The sequence below is a fragment of the Saprolegnia diclina genome, assembly GCF_000281045.1.
Source record: "Saprolegnia diclina VS20 unplaced genomic scaffold supercont1.55, whole genome shotgun sequence".
Lineage (NCBI taxonomy): Eukaryota > Oomycota > Saprolegniomycetes > Saprolegniales > Saprolegniaceae > Saprolegnia > Saprolegnia diclina.
Genome location: NW_008246122.1, coordinates 311,971 through 326,394, shown reverse-complemented (window position 1 = coordinate 326,394; position 14,424 = coordinate 311,971). Strand labels below are relative to the sequence as shown.

At 57.2% G+C, this 14,424-nt stretch overlaps 4 protein-coding genes across 4 annotated transcripts in view; 2 read left to right on the top strand and 2 right to left on the bottom strand.

The window, feature by feature from the left end:
* Positions 1–318: 318 nt before the first annotated feature.
* On the top strand, positions 319–2,955 carry SDRG_13119 (TKL protein kinase). The gene is made up of 13 exons (XM_008619202.1): positions 319–607; positions 654–716; positions 776–802; positions 846–914; positions 959–1,021; positions 1,073–1,135; positions 1,185–1,247; positions 1,294–1,362; positions 1,417–1,712; positions 1,757–1,849; positions 1,895–2,123; positions 2,185–2,573; positions 2,643–2,955. Exons 1-13 carry the CDS (start codon positions 363–365, stop codon positions 2,885–2,887), a joined length of 1,914 nt encoding a protein of 637 aa, XP_008617424.1. The 5' UTR covers positions 319–362; the 3' UTR covers positions 2,888–2,955.
* A 943-nt stretch (positions 2,956–3,898) lies between these two features.
* SDRG_13118 (hypothetical protein) lies at positions 3,899–5,166 on the top strand (the record flags this gene model as incomplete). Its single annotated transcript, XM_008619201.1, has 8 exons — positions 3,899–4,211; positions 4,263–4,356; positions 4,403–4,444; positions 4,501–4,553; positions 4,602–4,711; positions 4,758–4,867; positions 4,928–5,064; positions 5,108–5,166. The coding sequence occupies 8 exons, from the start codon at positions 3,899–3,901 to the stop codon at positions 5,164–5,166; spliced, it is 918 nt and encodes a 305-aa protein (XP_008617423.1).
* A 64-nt stretch (positions 5,167–5,230) lies between these two features.
* SDRG_13117 (hypothetical protein) lies at positions 5,231–13,709 on the bottom strand (the record flags this gene model as incomplete). The annotated part of the gene is made up of 47 exons (XM_008619200.1): positions 5,231–5,644; positions 5,690–5,779; positions 5,837–5,881; positions 5,927–5,999; positions 6,049–6,213; positions 6,270–6,312; positions 6,362–6,443; positions 6,531–6,709; positions 6,760–6,969; positions 7,017–7,157; positions 7,204–7,295; positions 7,340–7,571; positions 7,615–7,652; positions 7,694–7,838; positions 7,883–8,074; positions 8,122–8,401; positions 8,470–8,585; positions 8,627–8,777; positions 8,820–8,959; positions 9,006–9,205; positions 9,250–9,313; positions 9,363–9,471; positions 9,513–9,668; positions 9,714–9,909; positions 9,957–10,018; positions 10,067–10,261; positions 10,318–10,440; positions 10,487–10,660; positions 10,706–10,798; positions 10,852–10,926; positions 10,974–11,070; positions 11,121–11,168; positions 11,211–11,322; positions 11,375–11,489; positions 11,533–11,615; positions 11,658–11,783; positions 11,830–11,920; positions 11,969–12,071; positions 12,112–12,155; positions 12,197–12,307; positions 12,358–12,440; positions 12,492–12,629; positions 12,682–12,873; positions 12,937–13,126; positions 13,176–13,248; positions 13,299–13,439; positions 13,486–13,709. 47 exons carry the CDS (start codon positions 13,707–13,709, stop codon positions 5,231–5,233), a joined length of 6,246 nt encoding a protein of 2,081 aa, XP_008617422.1.
* A 101-nt stretch (positions 13,710–13,810) lies between these two features.
* Positions 13,811–14,424, bottom strand: part of SDRG_13116 (hypothetical protein) — a gene marked incomplete at both ends in the record, with an annotated part of 1,180 nt that continues 566 nt past the window's right edge. The window contains one exon of the mRNA XM_008619199.1: positions 13,811–14,307. Within this exon, the coding sequence (XP_008617421.1) occupies positions 13,811–14,307 (497 nt within the window). The remainder of the gene's footprint in view (positions 14,308–14,424) is intronic.

Sequence of the window (14,424 nt, the reverse complement as noted above, 5' to 3'; positions counted from 1 at the left end):
TGCGGCAGAAGACTTGGAGGCATCGTTATCGGCAAGATCCGACCCTCGACTCCTGCTGCAAGGACGAGGCGGCGACACCACTGTTAAGTCTATGACCAGCAATCTCGGCGATCAGCTCGCTGGCACCGGTGACGCATGCGGCTGCAGCTTAGGGCCGCAACATCGAGCAGCTCGCTGGTCATCGTGACCCCGTGTGAAATGCTGGCTGTATTTTCACGTGTGAAAAATATGCGTTTCTTACACCAATTTATGCGTCTTTCAATCGACACCTGCGTTGAAATTACGCACACTATATCCGTGTCAATGTTACGCACAGTGCAGCGCACTCCAAGCTGGCAGCAGCAGCAAAGTGCAAACCCAACATGAAGCCGTGTCCGTACAGCTCGCTGGCAATTGCTGACGACGCGGCGATTCTCGCAGCCGACGACAACTGCCCACCGACGGCGCCTGTCTGCTTGCTCAACAAGCAGTGCGTCCCGCGCAACTACAGCGTCAATGCGCTACTCAACATGCTGTCGACGGATCAGACGGATTCGAGTGCGACCCACACGGCCACGTACTCGTTCGCCGCCGTTGGCAACGTCACCAACTACGCCAACGCGACGCTGTAGTCTTCACGCCATTGTCCTATCCGCACTCATCGACTCTGCTAGCGGGTTTGACTGCGGCGGCGGGTACCTCGACCTCTCCCAGCTCCTGTTGCCAAACACGCTCTAGTACGTATTTTCTCTAGTCGAAGAGCAAAGTTGTGAGACGATGCTTTGCCTCTTCGTAGCAGCACGAGGTTGAGCCGCCCCTCCATGTAGGCGTTGAAGTATCGCAGTGGAGCTCACTCGCAAGTGTAGAGCCATGAACCATTGTAAGCTACGCTCACTCTCACCGACGATTGCGTGGCCGTCCAACCTCGAGTGCTTGTACGTGGCTCGTTGTCGCCCTGTTGTCACGATTCAGCGCGTAGACTGCTGTCCGGCAGCGAGCTGGATGCGCTGCCCCCGAACCTCCCGCCGACCCTTCGCGCACTGTGCGGACTCTTTTGAGTGTCAAATGTCGTTGTATCTCTAAGCTCTCGTAGACGGCTCAATGGCAACCACATCCAAGATGTCACTGCACTACGACCGCTGTCGTTGACATATTTGTACTTGTGTACAATATGTCATCTCGTGTCCCTACGCTCTTCTGCGTAGAGACCTGCGCGGCAACGCGCTTACATCGCTCGACGACATGTACTGGCCCGCTCTTACGTGCTTGTACAAAGTGCTCAGTGTATAGTATGGAAGCTGAGGTACTGCGTAGGGAACTCAGCGGCAACGGCGCCCTCCAGAGCATCAAAAACTTGACGCTCACGAGCGCGATCGACAAATTGTGCGTCATCCTCTATGCTCGGTGGTTTGATGACAAGCTCATGCATGTACGTAGTGGCGCCATGTCGACTGCTCTTCGCGAGATCTCGATCGATGCGACAACATACGTGGCACTCCGTCGCCTCCGACCGTCCTTCCTCGACTACGCTTCCTCTGGCGATGCGTCATTCGATACCAACGTCCCCAGCGCCTCGTGTGGCACCACAGAGGGCGGTGCGCTCCAACCGCTTTGGTCCCGGGACTCTCTGTACGCGTGGTCAGCGTGCGTCGTGACGCCAATTAAAGCATCGCCCCCTGACCCCACTCCGATGCGAACATTGGCCCCCGACCCGACCCCAAGTGCCGGACACGGTAGATCCGCATCGAAAGAGGCCAAGACGCCAATTTACCCCTAGGCTATGACTGGGCGATTGTTGCTGCCGCCGTCGCAGGATTGCTGGCGCTTCTCGGCACAGCCTTCGTTCTCTACAAGCGCCGACGCCGCTACGGTATCAAAGTCTCGTCTTCGCTATCTCATGAGTATGGTCGAGTAGCCGAAGTCGAGACGTCCGATGGACTGGCCACCGAACTCGATGTGCTCGAACCTATTCGCATCTCCATCCGCGACGTGACCTACGTCGAGAGACTCAGCGAAGGCGCGTTCGGCGAGATCTGGCGCGGCTCGCTTCGTGGACGGGCGGTTGCCATCAAACGGCTGCTTCCGACGCGCGGCAGTGTCGAGGACATTCGCAGCTTTGTCGCTGAGCTCGAACTCATGAACCGGTATGTACCCTACCCCCACCCTATACCTACTCTAGCAGCCTTTGATTGTCGGCATGACTAGGTTCCAGTGCCCACAGATCGTCGCCTTGTACGGTGTTGCGTGGACCCGACCCCGTGACCTCGCCGCCGTGCTCGAGCTCATGGACCTCGGCGACCTCAAAGCCCACTTGGCTTTGCATGGTAGCTTGGACTGGGCGTGGAAGCTCCGCGTCCTCCGCGATGTGGTCGACGCCCTAGTCTATATGCACTCGATGAACGTCATCCACCGCGACCTCAAGTCGAGGAATATCCTACTGGACTCGACGAAAGGCGCCAAAGTGAGTGATTTCGGCGTCTCGAAAGAAGATTTTCAGGAAACTATGACCATGAGCGTGGGCACGTACCGGTGGATGGCGCCCGAGATACTCAAGGACGACCACTACACGATCGCCGCCGACATCTTTTCGCTGGGTAGGACGACATTCGACTCGATTCTAGTATCTGGTGTAGGAGTCTCATTTTATATCTCTTTTGGAATAGGAATGATCTTGTCGGAGCTCGACACGCACGAGATTCCGTATGCGAACGCAATGAACCCGACGACGGGCAAGCCGTACGTGGACACTGCGATCGTGGGTCTCGTGATCGCGGGGTCGATCCAGCCGACGTTCACAGCGTCGTGTCCAACGTGGGTCCGCCAGCTCGCAACGCAGTGTTTGATGTACAACCCAATCGACCGACCGTCAGCGCCAGAGGTAGCGTTCTCGTTGTCGTCGATCTCGTAGTACTATTTGAGACCAAAGACAACACGATGCGTACATGAGCCGGATGACACGGACTATTTACTTGGATGAACTTGCGTTTCTGTTGCAGACTGTCGGTGAAAGTTGACGTTGATATGTTGTGTCCACTTGCCAACTATCTCGTACAAGTATGTTCACGACGGCGTGTACGACAAACTCTCGAGTCGGAGCGACGGCTTGGTGCCTCTTCCAGAGATAGAGGGCGCAGCATCTCGAGCGAGGCGCCTCACTGCAGCTGACGGCGTTCTTGGCGGCGTCGACAAGAGGCGCGTCGTTAAAAGCATTGATCGTGTTGCGGTATCTCTCGAGCGTCATTCCGTGCCGCAGAAACCGAGTCTGGAAAATGTCCTCCTCAGTGAAGCTGCACGTGACAGGGCGCACTACATTGGTGCTTCATTCACTCATATCGTTAGGATAAACCCGCGAGCTTTTGCTCAAGTCCGCCCCGAAAAGGGCAATCTGCCATGGCCTGTCCTTGACAGCGCCATCAACGCCAGCGATAAAACAAACAAAAGACATTTCGTCCTTCAAGCCCACGCTATTGACCTCGCCATTTCGCCATTGCACCAGCCATGGTACGCTTCTTACGGTGCTGCAGTGTTGTTGTGGCGGCTGCTCTTGCGAGCGACGTGCTACCCGAGTGCGCGTCGCACTGTACGCGTGGCGGCACGACAGGCTGCTACGGCTGCCCCGACTGGGGCTACGCGGTCAACGCCTATGCCATGGCGCGTGAGAATGGCGCCGTCGATTTGTCGAGCGACGAACTCAACCCGTACTTTGCCGACACTGCGCCACCGCCTTCCGCCCGGTTGAGCGCCAGCAGCAATCCCAGCAGCGGCGTGATGGCAGATGTCGCCTTCCCAACCCTCGTCCTCTCGTGGGTCGTTGCCCTTATACTCGTGTAATCGTTTAAACGTTAGTACCTTGAAGTACGATGGAAGATTGCAAAAATTCGACTAGTTTTGTGTAAGAATAGTCGTCGGAAACTGGGCTATGTATAGCGATGGCGTTGACACATTCAGTCAGCAATCTGCCGTGAGCATGAGCACCATCAAAGCCAAGACGGCAACGTCGTCGGACGCCAAGGCCATCACGCGCAAGCCGATGAGCAAGCCGACCACGACCGCTCGCCCCGTGTCCAACCAGTCGGAGAAGGCTGGGATTCGAGACGGTAGTCGGGCGCGCCTGAGTACCTCTCGCAGCGACAAGGAGCCGGACAGTACCGCTATGCCCCAGCGGGACGCCCCACTTCGCACCAAGAAGCCCGCTGCCAAGCCAAGCAGCAGCAACAACGATGTCGAGGCCGGTATGCAATTTCCGAGAGATTACGTGGCACGTTCTCATGCGACGATGCTAGCCAAAGCCAAGAAGCCAGGACATCCGATGCCATCGCAAGCGCTCAACAAGCACAAGCAAGCTGACCCGTGGAGTACAAAGAAGAAGCACAAAACGTACGCCAACTGCTATAACGTCGTTTCCCTAACCCGTTTGAACTAGGAATTTTGGCGCCGCGTACGCAGCCGGCAACATCCCTTGCCGGTGCATTCATCTCAACGCCAACTTTGGGTCTCTAAGGATCACATTAACGCGCGTAGCATCAACCACGGAGGGATCAAAAATGCGCTGCAGTGGAACCAGTCGCCCGAAGGTACATCGTTCCAACGTTATAGCAATGCGATTTGACGTGGCCGAGTAGACGTCGAGTACAACCCGCTCCTCGTCACGTGCTGCGAGGGCTTTCAAGAAACGGACCACCCGTACGTCTTTCTCGCGCGCCAAGGCTTCAACGACCTTATGACCGCCAACGTATACGCAGTTGACGGCAACTCGAGTCTCATTCTGCATTTGCTAGGGCGCCGACGACAAGGTCCGGCCGCTCCTCGGACTGCTCATTCCGCCGATCCGGGCGGCGCTCATGGCCCCGGACGACGACGTGCTCGTCGTCACGCTCAAAGCGATCCAGTACGTATAATCTTGTATCGACTTATTGAGTTTACACGAATGACATTATTGTCCACTTAGAGCGATTGCGGACGCCGTGGGGTCGGACATGAATGTGCATTTGCCCAAGCTCATCCAGCAGATCCACCGCAAGTACTCGTCCAAAGCGCTGCGTGCGACGATCGATGATACGCTCGGGGCCCTCGAGCGCAACGGAGGTACTCTGTCGACGCCTCAACCCTCGTTATATTGTTACCCTAGGCCCCGAGGCCCTGCGCATCATTCGCACCAAAATTCCGACGTACGCTTCGTTGGCATAGTAGTCCTTCGTGTTGAGCTGCTGTCGATAAACACGTTGCTATGTATATTAGCGAGACGGCATTACTACATCTCGTCCTGATCGGTCACCAGCGTTGGCTCAATTTGAGCGACCACGCGGTTGTACTCGTCTTGAAACGCAGGCGTGGACGGCACGTCGACATTCGGAAGCAGCATCGACCGGCGGCGCAGTGGCTTGGTCGGCTGGACGAGCCGCCGCCACGCCGACGACTCGAGCGCGGGTTGTTGGCTCGTCTCAAGCGCGCACTGATCGAGTATCTGATGGAGACTGTGCAGTTGGATATTGCTGTTGTTGTTGCTGGTCTCGGGCTCGCGCTGCTTGGTCACGAGGTCCCGAAGGGCTTCGGCATGAATCGCAAGCTTGCCTTGGAGCGCACAGAGCTGCGGAATGTGGTTGCCAACGTCCCACGTCAACAGCGCCTTGTACTCGGCAAGGAGACTCGAGAGTGTTGAGCAAATCTAGCCCACATGCTCTTCCACTGGATTTCACATTTGAAAAAGTACGCTGGCGCAGGTGGGGTGCGTCAAGAGCTGCGTGTGCGCCAAGGACGCATGGACATCGTGGGACCGATGCAAAACGCTCGCCTTGGCGTGCTAGATCATGTGTGATGTAGACACACTCGCTGCATCCTCGCACTAGTGGAACCCTACCCTCATTGTGGTGGCGGCGGACGAGGGCGCGGCGACGCCACGAGCCTACAGAGCCAGCGTCCATCGATCGCGTGAAGGAAACGGACGTACCACAAAGTCGATGGCGCGGGCTATCGTGTCCATGGCTGCGTACAAGTCGCCTTCCAGCGAGTATAAATGGACGCTAGAATGGACAAAGTATGTCCGTTTCAAAGCGACGAGAGAGGAGATACCAGTTGAGCAATGCAAACATGTTGTGCGGCACAAGGCGGAGACTCTTCTCGAGCGCGTGCTTGGCCTGCTCGCGCTTGTTTTGTGCCTGAAACACGCAGCCAGCATAGGCGTAAATGTCGGACGCAATGCTGCAGCGCGCTTGCGTCGACGTCAGCGACGACGACCTACGCGCAAATGCTCAGCATTGCATCCCAAGTATCGCTGTGAGCATATGTGCGACCAGCGTTGGAGTGGCAAGGGGGTGTCGCGTGGGCGACGGTCGGCTAGAGAGGCCGTGTTGGCTATTCGTCGTGGAACATACCGGGTTGCTACCATCGTCGCGCGGCTCGGTCGCGAGCAGCAGCTGTTGCAGCATCTCGAGGCAGTCGTTCGCGTTGCCCCGATCGAATTCGAGCTACATAGCGACACGTCAACATCCGACAAAAAGAGAATAGTCAAAATATGTCACAAGGCGACGATGAAATCGAAAATTGAATCGTACCTGCGCACGCCAGAGCAGACACACTTGCAGCTCTTCCAACGACAGATTGGACGTGTACGTGGCACTCAACAGCAGCCGCTGGGCCGTGGCAAAGTCCATGTGCCGCATCGCGTCGAGTGCAGCGTGCACGAGGCGCGGTAAGTCGGCCGCCTTGGACGCGGCGAGCATGCGCTCCAGCGCTACGTTTGATCGTCGACAACGTGACTTGCATTGGAGTTTGAGTTTGCACCGCTGGACGCCGCATGGGACGCGTCCGAGAGGTCGCTGTAGTGAAAGAAGAACGGGTCGAGAAACGGTGCTGTCCCGTCCGTCGCCACATTGGCAAAGCAAGGGAACGCGTGCAACACATACACGAAATCCGCGCGTGCGACCGTCATCGCCTCGGTCCAGCGCTTGCAAAAGCCATGCAATCGCTGCACCAGCGCCGCCTTGTCGCTGCCTACAAGACAGAGTGTCCACTGGCATTGGCGACAAACACACACGCACTCGGGAGGTACGTGACCGCGATGTCCAAGTCTTGGGACGCCAAGAAACAGCGCGAGCTCGCAATGTACAGCTGCGCGCGGTTGGCGCGCGTCTCAAGCGTCGACGGTGCCAGCGCCAACGCTGCGGCATAATCGTGCAAGGCTAGGCGGAGATCGCAACATTACACATTGATAGATATCGCAACTACCAGACGTAAACTTCATTTGCGCGTGGTAGACCGTCGCGCGGTTGTGCAAAAGCCAGAGATCCGTCGACGTATGCTCCATGGCCTTGGTGTACCTACGGCCAAGTCCATTGCAAAGCCGACAAGTGGTCGATGCTACCACTCGATGGCCTCGTCGAGACGGTCGAGTTGGCGAAGAACGTTGGCGTAGTTGTAGCTCACGAGGACTTGCGACCGCGCGTCTGGCACAAAGGGCAGCTGCGTCGTCGCTGTCCGCAAATACCGATGCGCGTCGTCGACGTTGTGCAGCAGTAGAAAAGCGAGGGCCGCGTTAATCAGCGACGGAACATGCTCCGGGTTGGCTTGGAGCGCGTCCGTGTACTCGGTCAGAGCTATCGCCACCCTTTAAAATGCATGACAATCTTGTGCTCATACCGGAAGGAATCGCGTGCATGGCCAAGTAGATGTTGCCGCTAGAGGATAATCCATTTTTGATCGACAATATGCGTCGTACCGGTTAAAGTACGGCACCGGGTTGGTCGGCGTCGCAGCGATCGCGAGCGTGAAGTTGCGCAGAGCGTCTTCGAGCTTCTTGTGGCGGTGGCACATGGTACCAAGCAAATTATACGCCCACGCGACCGACGCATCGGTAAAGAGGCCTAGGCGTATGAATGCAGAGCACAGCTGTCGGCCACGTTGGTACCACGGGGGGGCGGGATGCGAACGGGGGCCGCAAGCGCTTCGAGCTGGCGCGAGAGATGCGCGTTGAGCGACGTCGCGGTAAACGTATGGCTCTCCATTTCCCGGACGACACGACTTAGAAAGACCACGTGTCGGATCGTACGACGAAAGAGCACTCGCAAGTAGAGCTGCCGGGGGCTCGGCGTCGTTGCGTCTAGTCGCTTTGGTTTGATTTTGAGACATGTACAAAAATTTACAAACCGAGGGCGGGCCGCGGGGCTCGATGTGGGGCCGACGAGTGCTTGCAGGCGTACTTGGCTAGACGCAGGAGCGAGGCCGTTGTGTCGTCACCGCGGTAGGCAAACACCGAGTTGATGTGCCACAGCGGCGGCGTCGCATCCCAAGACGCCGCTGTCGGCACCTCTTTGAAGTACGGGACGCAGAGCGCAATGTTCTTGGCCGTGCCGTCCACGTCCGCTTTCTTGTGAAAGCACAAGGCGAGCACATAGTAGCCAAACCACAACTTGGCATCAAGCTTGACCTAGACAAAAGTTAGTCGTTTCGACTTGGAGACTTCTTGATCGCGGAATAGGTGTCCGAATAGTGTACCGCTCGGTGGAGGTCGCGTAGCGCCAAGTCGAGTTCGCCGAGGCGGTAGTAGCACAAGCCACGGTACACGAGTACTTTGGCGTCTGTGGTTTTCTCGAGTAGAAATTGCGAGTACACTTCATGGGGTTTTTATAAAAGAAGATGGCAAAGATCTTACCGTCGACCGCCGTCGTCACTTGGTCGTTGTGGTAGCAGGCATACCCGAGCAACACGTACGCGTGCAACATATTCGTATCGAGCCGAATCGTCTCGCGCAAATCGGCGCTCGCGCCGCTGTAGTCTTGCTGCAAGAGGCGGCAAATCGCGCGCTAGGCCACGCATCGATCCCCGCTGTGTCCCATTTTTTCTACCTGAAAGTAGGCCGGCGCCATGCGCGTGTCATGCGCAATCGCAGTCGAAAAGTCGTCGACCGCCTTGTCCAGTGCGAGTACTTCTTGCAGCGCGAGGCCGCGGGTGTAGTGCGCAGTTGCATCATAGCTGGCCTGCGCGACTAGTGCAATATCGTAATAGGACTACCTGGTAGATGGTGTACGTACTCGCTTCGGTGAGCTCGAAAACCGCGCTCTTGTGGTTGCCCAGGATATAGTAGCAATAGCCTATCGACGTTTGCACATTCGGGTACAGCGGCACTTTGCTGCGGACGAGCAGAAACGCCGCGAGGGCCAGCTCGGGGAGGCACTGCTGCGCGCGGATGCTGCCACGTAAAAAATGTGCTGCGACGAACCAAGCATCTTGCCTACGACGTTCGCTTAGATGTGGCAGAGCTAGGGACCGAGAGACCGCAAGCAGTCGTCGAGGCACCCGAGGGCACGGACGCAGTCGCCTTGAACGGCGTGCATGCGACCTAGATTCCATTTTCGGTAAAAAAAGAGTGTCGGACACAGGAATTGAACCCTTGAGGAAGAGCGCGAGTGCAAACGTGGGTTTCTCCGACAAAACCTTGTCGTAGTAGGTGCACGCGGTCGCCAGTGACGCGGCCGCCACCGACGTCAGCGGGTTGGCCTACACTGTACATTGCTATAGCGAAACAACAACGGTAGTACGGGTGTCGGAAAGAGGTAGTGGTCCGAGATTGTCTGCTTCTTCTGGCTCGTCATGGCCATCTGGCAGTGCAAATTCCCCAATAAGAGGTGGTTCAGAATCGCATTGTCCGAGAGCGGGCCGTCCGTCGTCGTCAGTTGAAGTGCAATCTCCATGTCCTACGTACGCCAGTCAGAAAGGTGTATCGATACAAGAAATTCGACTTCGATGGCTTGTTCGAACCGCCGGAGTCGGACGAGGAGCGCACAGCGCTTGTCGTGAAACGCTGCGGTGACCGTCGGGTCCCGCGTCTTTTCTCTGTAGTGGAGCTCCATGGCGACGTTGAGGTCCGAGAGCGCTTTGGCCGGGTCCTTGGCCACGCTGTAGACGTCGCTCCGAGCGAGAATGAGCGTCTTGTACCTAGTTGGGCTTGTGATTAGGGTTAAGGTACAAACATATGGCATCACCGATCCAAGCGAACTTGACGGAGCTTTGTGGCCGTCTCGCCGTTTAGCGTAAGCTCGAGTGCCTACCATCATTATCTATATATCCGTCAGATCGAGTGGAGGGTTTGCACCAGAGAGAGGTCGTGGAGGCAGGCGTCGTAGTTGCGGAACTGCCGGTACAGCATCGCCCGGTGCCAGTAGGTGTCGACATCGTGCGGGGCGTAGTGCAAGCACACTGTCATGTCAATGAGACCTTCGATCGGCATGTGCAGGAGCTTGAGAAGCTTGAGTCCACGCTTGCTCAATCGGTGGTGGCACGCGTAAATCTAGGTGCGCACGAGTACCAGATGTCACGCACCAGATTCATTTTGTTCGAACGCACCTTTTCGTCGACCAAGCGAGGGTCGCGACAGCGCTGCAAATCGAGGAGGGCTTCGATCGACGGTGTCATGTACGTCTCTTTGATGGACGTGAGCGCTTGAAAATACTCGATCGCCGACGCAATCTACCATCCACTGGAACAAACAGTGTACGAGAACACCATGTGTTACCAAGCCTTTGGAGAGCTTGAGGACACCGGCGTCGTACAGCTTGTCGAGCGCGTCCATCGTTAGAATCTTGGTGGCAAGCTTGGACGCGTTGGTCGAGCTTCGGCCGTGCGTTGTCGATGGCGTCGATCCCGTGTAGTGTTGATGCAGCGCCGCATTGCGCGCTTTGCGCAGCTCCTACCAAACAAACCATTAGGCAGGGTCGAAGATAACCAAACGCACCCCCGGCAGCAGCGAGAAGGACGCCGTGCCCGCTCCCAGAATGTAGTCGACCGCCATCTCCTTGTTCTTACCAAACCCATTCGCACGCAGACTCTAGTCCATCGAATCTGTGGAGACGACGTGTCGTTAGGGAGTTCAACTCGCACGTCGAGGGCGATTTGGAGGGGCTTGATCGCATGGCGCGTTTGGCTGTAGTGCACCATGCTCATCGCCTTGACGAGCTAGCGCTCGATGGTTTATGTCGACTTTTGAAGAGATAGCAATCTACCTGACCATGGGGATCCCGAGGAAAGAGCGCCAACGCTGCTTTCAGATCGTCGTTGGCTTCGACCGTGTTGAGCAGTAGACGGTGAAGCACTGACCGCCTAGCAGACACGATTTGAGATACCATTCTATCAGTAATGAGTCGTCATACCACACCAGTGCATGGTACTTGGCCCGCGCGTAGCTCTGGTAGATCCATCTAGATGCTCGATTAGACCACGCGTCACGCTCAAGGACGCACCGCGTCGGCAGGTCCACGTGGGTGGGACCGGTGCGGTGCTGCATCGCTGCTTCCATGCGCCCGAGGGCGTCGCTCAGAAGCTCGATCGAGAGGCCAAAGTGTCGCGTCGCATCTATACATTGAGACTATGTAGAGATCGACAGGTTATCTATCATATCCTATACCAAAGGCGCGCAACTGCGACATGTAGACGAGTCCCGCGACAAAGTGCACGAGCGGCAAGTTCGCGTGGCGTTCGAGCAGCGAGCCGATGCACGCGAGGCTCGTCAACGGCGGCGTCTGCATACACTATTGTACATACAATCGTTCACAAATAGTGTACCTTGTCGTTGAGACCGCAAAGCGAGTCGTCAAATGACACGCTCGCTGCTTCTTGCTGCCGCTTGGTGGCCAGCGAGAGCTCGCCTAACATCGTTTCGAATGCTAGTCGAAAGGACCGAGTCGCACCGTCCAGCTCGAGGCGTCGGAGTCCATCGATGAGGAAAATGTCGGCGTAAATATCAAGCGGTTGATACTGCCGACGCGTCTGCAAGTACTCGACGATCGGAGCATTTTCGATCCTTGTTGCATGGTCTAGTTAGTACATGTTAGTATTCATATTGCAATAGATCAATTGTACGAGCAACATTCTCCGACGCGTGGAGGGCACACAAGAGACGGTGTGGCAGCCACGTCATGGTCTCTTCATCAAGAAAGTCCCCGAAGCTGCCCTACACGTCAAGATAGTCCACGCGCTAGAGAATAAACTAATTACGTACGTGACTAAAGTACGTCGGTAGGAAGTGAGGGGCGAGCCGCTCCAGGATCTTGAGGTCCTCGAGGAAGCTATTGAGGTTCCCAAGCGCTCGGTAGACGTTGGCGCTGATCCAACTAAGTATTTTGTGTCCGTAGATGGTCGTACCGGTGAAAGTACAAGCACGCATCCGGGCCATATCGCGCCTCCATCTACCCTGCTCAGCATGCAAAGTCTCCAGAGGTATGTCTACCTCGTCTAGGTACACGAGGGCGTTGACAATATTGTCGACCGAAAAAACTGACGTGTCGACCACGTTGCCGGTCGCGTTCCGCGCTCCGGGGGCCACGAGCAAGACGGGCAGCTACGGTAAATTGAACCATCAAATTACCGTTGGGGTGCACGGAAATGGACCTGAAAATCGGAAAAATCGTTGGCGAGGCGGTAGTAGACGTCGAGCGCATGCTGCAAGTCGCCTGCCAATAGCGCCCGGCAGCCTATGATCTCGATCCTTAATCATTTTTCGGTAAAATGGTTTCGAAATGTACCGTCGGATTGGCTTGCATCAAAGTACAGCTGCCGCAAGGTCGCTCGGTCCATGTCGGAGCCTTCCAAGAGAGGAGTCATGTGCTCTTCCACCAGTGGCGCAAGGCTGTCGAGGACTTCGCGCAATATATTCTTGGCCTCTAGCCACCGCATATTGATACAAAGTTGATACTAACAACGATATAGGCCAACTCGGGAGCTGACGCAGCCGGATGTGCGCAGTCGCTTGGTGCAGCATGGCGCGGAAGACATCGTAGCTCAGCGGCGCTGCGACGGCCACGCACTGGACGGCCATGGCGAGCGACCGGTCGTATCGCTTCTGGAGCAAGAGCACACTGGCGTGCTCGGCCAAGTAGCTGGGATCCCGTGCATTGAGTGCTGCCGCTAGCATCATCAAAGCATTACAATAAGTAGATATTGGACAAGTTGTCCATCAAAAAATAGTACCTTTTTCGAAACAGAGATCCGCGCGGTGGAGCAAGCCGAGACGGGCAAAGAGGCTGCCCATGGCTACATGGGCCTCGAGCGACGTGCCGCCGTGCGCCTCCAGCGCCGCTTGTTCGTGCAGCGCTTTTTCTGGCTGGTGCAGCTGCGTGTATGCTTCGTATCGTCCGGCATGGGCGCACCAGAGAAAGGCCTAATGAGACATATCGACGCGTGCAAGAGGAGCGAGGAAGAGAGGCTACCTTGGCCGCGACCCGCTTTCCATGCACCTCGTGCGTTGGCTCGGGCGTCGCCAAGAGCGTTGCCACCTCCATCCTAGCACGGTCGTAGCATTCATGGCAATGAGAGGACGAAGATTGCGCTACCCAAAGGCGTCCAAGGCCTTGTGCGCGTCGTGCAATAGGAGGTAGAGATACCCGAGCTTGAAGTGCACGTGCGGATACGTCGGGGCCGACCGCGCAATCTCGATAAAGTGGGCTTTGGCGTCCACGAGCTTGCCATTGAGCCTAGTCCAAGCGACGACTGAGGCAAGAGACATGATGGCGGTCGCACCAAAGCCACTGCGCTTGCACGTCGCGCTCGACAGGCGCCATGGTAGCCGTGACGTGGCGGAGGCGGTGGTACTTGGCCGCAAAGAGGCCGAGATCGTGCTCGTCGTCGTCCGAGTTGTCGGTGTCTGCCTCGGCCGCTGCGACGGCCGTCAGCGTGCTTCGGCGCTGCTTGACGATCGTTCGGGCTGCGTCCGAGAGCCGCCGCAGCGGATCCTCGTCCGCCATGGTCGAGATTTTTCGAAACCAAAACTGCAACGTCAAGTTGGCGTTTTATTAGACATGGTGTTTGTATGGTACATGATGCACTGTTTCGCCGAAACACTGTTTTAAAACAGCGCGATCGCCGCAGCACCGACAGCCAAGATCATGGACGCGGCAAGCGACGCACCCGCGCTCTTGCGGGACACGGCGGCCACTGGCGCCTCCGTCGTTGGAAGCAGCTCTGTGGTCGGCGCCGGCACTGTCATGACTGCGGTCGTCGCGTTCGGCGTTGCGGTCGGCGGTGCGGCCGTCTGCACGGCCATCTGCGACTCGGTACCGCCCATACCGCCCATCTGCCCAAGACCGCCCGTGCCAGTCTGCCCGCCATTGCCGAGCTGCGCGTTGTTGCCCATCGAGCTCATGGCGTTACCGAGGCCGCCCATCATGCCGTTGCCGGCAGCACCGTTGCCGCCCATCATCCCGCCACCGTTCATCCCGTTGCCGCCAGCGCCGTTCATACCGTTGCCGCCGAGAAGGTTGTTGCCGAGACCGTTGGCGGGTTGCGCCGAGCCATCGGACGTCGGCATCGACATGGCTGGCGTCGGCGACGGCACGTTGTTGCCTGAGCCCATGTTGCCGCCGTTCATACCATTGCCGTTGATGCCACCGCCGCTCATGTCACCGCCGCCGTTCATACCGTTGCCGCCGTTCATACCGTTGCCGTTGATGCCACCGCCGC